The sequence below is a fragment of the Vicia villosa genome, linkage group LG3 (assembly GCF_029867415.1).
Source record: "Vicia villosa cultivar HV-30 ecotype Madison, WI linkage group LG3, Vvil1.0, whole genome shotgun sequence".
NCBI classification, from domain to species: Eukaryota; Viridiplantae; Streptophyta; class Magnoliopsida; order Fabales; family Fabaceae; genus Vicia; species Vicia villosa.
Genome location: NC_081182.1, coordinates 5,907,489 through 5,913,403, shown reverse-complemented (window position 1 = coordinate 5,913,403; position 5,915 = coordinate 5,907,489). Strand labels below are relative to the sequence as shown.

At 35.5% G+C, this 5,915-nt stretch overlaps 1 protein-coding gene across 1 annotated transcript; it reads right to left on the bottom strand.

Moving 5' to 3' along the window:
* Nucleotides 1–3,160: 3,160 nt before the first annotated feature.
* Nucleotides 3,161–4,931, bottom strand: LOC131660146 (ubiquitin-fold modifier-conjugating enzyme 1). The gene is made up of 3 exons (XM_058929306.1): nt 4,512–4,931; nt 4,354–4,415; nt 3,161–3,446 (listed from the first exon to the last, which is right to left on the bottom strand). Exons 1-3 carry the CDS (start codon nt 4,842–4,844, stop codon nt 3,317–3,319), a joined length of 525 nt encoding a protein of 174 aa, XP_058785289.1. The 5' UTR covers nt 4,845–4,931; the 3' UTR covers nt 3,161–3,316.
* Between the last annotated feature and the right edge of the window lie 984 nt (nt 4,932–5,915).

Sequence of the window (5,915 nt, the reverse complement as noted above, 5' to 3'; positions counted from 1 at the left end):
GTAATCCATAAGGGTCATTTTCAGGTTGGTGGCCCTCACTCCGCGCCTCTCTGACTTCTTCCTCTCTGATAGAGTTTCCTCTCAAAACAAATAGGGGAGCCATCCTCTCTACAAAAGAATCATGAAATTAATGGGAATAATGCACAAACTAAGTCAAAGTAGGCATATGGCTGACACTTATGTAAATATTTATCGAGTACTTTATCGTCCTCCACATCGTCCATTAACTCCCACTTATTTAAAACGTGAAACTGCCCTGAGAAGTTGATAGAATCTTTCTCCGTCTCATTGAACATATCATAGTCGAAGCCATTTATCAGTACAAGTTTACTCGCCTACTATAGAGGAACACGTTTTTCTTAACCATTTCATCTTTCCAAACCTTGTGCATGAGGAACTAGACTGAAATGTCATCACTTAATCACTTTGCCCTTATCAGTCTTATGCTTTAGAGACTCTGGACTGGAATATCTTAGGTCATACCCAACTATCATAAAACAAGTCCATTAAAGGTCAATGAACTTGGTCCATCAATTCTCCATCTCGCAAAAGACACAAAAAATGTCAATAAGAATGGGTGAGATAACGTGGAGAACATATGATCAATCTCACCTCACTTTCTTTGTGTTTTATATCGTAGAAGAATGTGTTAAGTCATATTATTAAGTAAGTTTAACGAGATTAACTCCGTCAATACCTAAACTATTCATGGTCTTATGGGTTAACCACTTCTTCTACATTAAAGAAATGACTTACCATTGTCACTTCACTAGTGAGTCAAAGTCTAGAGACATGTATCAAAATTTGTAGGCGTTCGAACCGATCTCTCGATCGACTCTTCAATCAAACGACCACATTTATAAATACATAGTCAGACAACTATGTAAGATTGAATCACTTTTCACACATTAGACCCTAAAGCCAATAAATATGTAAGATTGAATCACTTTTCACGCATTAGACCCTAAAGCCCTAAATATGTAAGATTGAATCACTTTTCACGCATTAGACCCTAAAGCCCTCGTGCACTCAATAACGCAAGTAGTGTAGTATCCATTATACTCACATCAAGTACAATTCTTATATATTTTTAAAATTTGCATATTGATCCATATATTTTTCAAATTCAGCAAGTTCATCTTTATAAATTTTTATTAAATTGTAAGTTGGTCTTTTTAAATGTGTAAAAAAATCTAAATTAGTCTTATAAAACTTTAAAACTTGCAAATTGGTGCATAAAAATAAAAAGTGGATTTATTTTTCTCATATGTGAAATCTAAAAATATATTGGAAGATAATTTTTAGGACTCTGTCAATTTTTCCAAATCATTTTCCTCTTTTTTCCTAATAATTGAAAGAAAAAAAAACTAATCAGTTAATTCTTCTCTCTTTTCCTATAATTATTTTTCCACAAATTCTATTATCTTTTTTCTTTTTTATATTTCATTCATTCAAATGGCTGAACGGTCATAAACATTACATTTACACCATGTGTAGACAATTATCCACTATAGAATAAAGTATATAATTAATGGGGAAAAATACAACTTTAAACACAAGAACTGTTCCTGACTTATACATCTACCAATCATTCATGACTACCTTGACTAGCTAAGAATGAAACAAACACCACCAAAAGACACCACCTAAAAAAACAATTATGGAGGTTTTGCAAAGGCACCTTGTCATTTATTTCCTTAGACTTGTGAGCCCGGTCTTTCATGTTGCAACATCAATACTTGATGTTTGAGGGACCAAATCTGAGGGTTGGAGGGCCAAATTAGAAGGAAAAAAAAGGAAGTTTGGGTGGACGGGGTGGGTGATGGTGCCAAAGGCAAATGCCAGAGGTGATACTCATTCTCAAAGGAGAAAGAGGCAATGCAAGATGAAGGGAAATGACACTAGAAACATGCTGATAACTCCATACAAAGGGACAGACAGGAAGACAGACATCAGCTTGAACCCTAACAAGATCTAGGGGAAGCAACAAACACTCTTCATTATTTGGAGAAACTTGAGCACTAACAAGAGTTAGGAAAGAAACTTCCCTCTTTTTCTGTCAAAACTATCAGACAAAATCTCAGACCTCAGTGTGAAGACTCAATGTCATATGGCCCATATAGATGTTTGGAGCTAGTAATACCAATGAAAAAATGTTAGCAGATGTAAATTTTCCGATGACAACTACTATTTCATACCATTAAACAAGGACATACTTTTTCTATCCTGAGAAATCAACTACTAAAATTTGTTTATAAAAGATTTCAGGCCAAGAAAAATCATTTTCATACAAGAAAACCTTACCTGTTGTAAACTATACACAAAAATTCACGGATCTACTAAAAGAAGTATGATTCTGGGAAAATTAAAAAGTATACCAGTTCACTGTAATTTGCCCTCTTTTATGCAGGGGTGTAAACTACGTAAACAGCAACTTAGTCAACTGTGTGGCAGAGTATCAAAAGTGAAACTAATATAATTATCATTTTGACAAAAAGGAGAGCATAAAGCTTCAAAACCCATTCATCAAATCTTTGAACAGAGATTTGCAGTTAATGTTACACTTACACATAACTATAATAGAAAATGGAAGACGACTGAAGAAACGGGAGAGAAGTCCGACACTAACCTATATACTTACAAAGACAGGGCCAATCTAATGATGTATCCTACACCTCCTATTTCTTAAGATACCTCTACAACTTCATTGGCAAGAAAAAGCCAGTGAATACTAAAATAGTGAAGACATAAATTTGCCCTATGAACAAAAAAAGACATGTAAATGCTGAGTGATACAAAGGCAAAATATACTATACATTTTATCCAAGAAATACATATGCAAGAAGAGCATTCCAGGTGGAAAAAATTAGAACATAGAACATTAGTCATGGAATGAGAAAGGTGAAACTTGGACAATTGACCCAAACTTCATTTTAAAACTTCAACCATACCTATAGTCTATGCAAATGTTGTCATCACTTTCAGTTCAGGTGAAGTTTTAATCATAATTCAACATAAATTCATTATTATAAATACAAAAAGATGAACCTTTTCAGTCAATCACTTGAATAAAAATCAGGTTTAGATGAAAAGCACCAGTAAATTATCCATGTTGTTGTGTCTATAATATACTATATAGTAATTTGTCAAAGCACTTACGGATCTCAAGACTTCAACATCTGCAGATAAATGCATGCAAGTTACAAGAAAAATCCTAAATACGCAGTCAAACAGCTCATTTTATTTCCCTTTTGACAAATTTGATAAGTATAAAACACGAGTTCTACTTTTACAGCTTAAATCAAGCATTGAATAACTAAGATTCAGATGATGTGGTCGCATCGTCTTTGTGCTTGATCATACCAGAATCCACAAGAATGGGAATCTCGGCCGCAAGCCACGGAGCAAGACCCAAGCAAAGTGCATGTGCTATACCAAATCTAGGGCTGTAAAAGAAAGCCAAAGATACAAAGATATCAGTGCTTAGAATTCAGCAAATCAGTGAAAGAATGTCGTAAAATAAAATCTTCCATAACAAAGTTAGCATCACAAATCACCTAAAACTAGACCATGTTTGGACGAACAACTTAATTAATCACTTACAAGTTACTGCATCTACATTTGCTGTATAACTTTTTGTGTATAAGTTAATTCTATAACAAAACTAAAATAAAGTCGAATTATTTCATATAAGCTACAATACTATTCATCACAGCTATCATCGAGAGCATATTGAAATGAGCTGAAAACAACTTTAACAACATGTCTTATGATGTTTCTATAAGCTCTCTAGCATATCCTCGCATGCTCTATACTTTGTAGCACCGACACCTCTAAAAAAAGTTATGTCTGAAACTGACACCTACACTTGTGACTTCGTTTAATTTATTCATTTTTTTCAAATTATTACCGCCTACACTTGTGATTACGTTTAATTTACTCATTATTTTTCAATTTATTACTAGCGTTTGTATTAGTGTTGGTGTCGTGTTTCCGGTGTCCGTGCTTCATAGCTCACAAGTGATTATGTCGCCAGATAAGTTCAAATAACAGTTTCGGCAAATACCGATACCGATACAGTTATCACCGTTTTATATTAAAAAACAAACTATGGTTAATTCACACCGCAACGACCGCAATCAGTATCACAACACCTGTACCGACCAAAATCGCTGAAGTCTTTACGCGACTGTGACCGTTTTTTAAAACCCTCATATCCAAATAAACAATCACCTCATTCAAGTCAAACCAATTTCATATTCAAAAAACAAGGTTCTATTCCCAACTGTCCAAACCCTAATATCAAACAATATCACAATAACCCTAAGTATCCAACAATAACATAAAAAGTACCAATTTTTCGCCCAAAGAGGCTTGAAGTGCACAGTTAAACAAATCTTTCCTCCTCTATACATCTGAAACCAAAACCCCAACAACAAAATCAGCAAATCAAAACAATATTAATCAATCAATCAATCAATCAATACTACAATCGAAAAATAGAAAACAACCTTCTGAGTTTTTCCATCCAACTGAGGAAGCTCAAGCTCCGGCGCGGTGGAAGGATACGTAACCGGAATATCAAACTGAAGATCAAATTCATACTTGAGAAGATTATAAACATACCAACATTTCCCGGTCCAGCGAGTACCTTCGGGATTGGAAGCGGAGATCCGAAACCAATCGTTGTCGTTGGATTTGTTCATCTGAGTGTATGCAATCAGAGATTTGTACTCTTCCTTCAGACGCGCCGTCCATGCCGCGCCGTCGCGGGGACCGGCCTTTGTGGTTAACAGTGGGATCTGTGTTAGTGTGGATTTCGTGTTCGGGTCCCAACCTTCCATTGTTCTGTGTTTTCTGTTATGTTCTTTTCGCTTTCAACGTACGCGCTTAGTTATGCTGCATTCCTTGTCTACACTCTCTCTGTGAAGTGTTTTTAGAATTGAACCGGTTTAGCGGTTCAAATAGATGAACCGGGAATACTAGTAGGTCCGTAGGTAAGTTGGTTCAATTGTGGGCTTGTGGGCTTCGCGGAACAAAACGGGTCGTGGGTCGTGGCCCGCAGGACGGCCCGTGTTGTAACGTCTCTGATTTTCATCCAAGATATGTCTCAGAGATTAATAAAAATATTTGTTTAAACAAAAATAATAGGTTTTGAAATTAACCAAACTCTATGACAATTCAAATTCATAAGTGGTAAATTACAGCATTTTCAATTCATTTGAAGGAAAGTAAATAACTTAAAATGTAAAGCGGTCAATTTATAAACTACTGAAATATTTTTATTTTGAGAATCCTTTCTTGAAATTTCACAGCTCTTATCTGCTTATCTGCATAACTCTTTTGCCTGCTTTGAGTTGTTTCCATTCTTTCCTAAATCAACTTGACTTTCTCAATCGTCTGTTGTACCAACTAGGGTCTCATAAACGAGCTTTCTCCGTCCTTGTACTAACATAAAGGTGTCTGGCATTTGTGTCTATATAGAGCCTTGTACGACATCATTCTAATACTAGCATGATAATTATTGTTATATGTAAATTCCATAAGTGGTAATGACTTGTCCCATCTCCCCTGATCATCTAAGACACACGCTCTCAACATGTCTTCCAAGGTCTGAATGGTCCTCTCGATCTGTCCATTTGTTTGAGTATGGTAGGCAGAACCCAATCTCAACTTTGTACCGAAAGTTTCATGCAACGCTCCCTAGAAGTGAAAAGTAAACTTCGGATCCCTATCTGAAACAATCCTAAATGGTACTCCATGTAGTCTGAAGATCTCCCCAACATAAATCTCTGCTATATTGGCCACATCATAATTGATCGTAATTGGTATAAAGTGAGTTGACTTCGTCAAATTGTCCACAATCACACATATATAATCAAACTTTCGTAACGTCTTCAGTAATGCTGCAACAA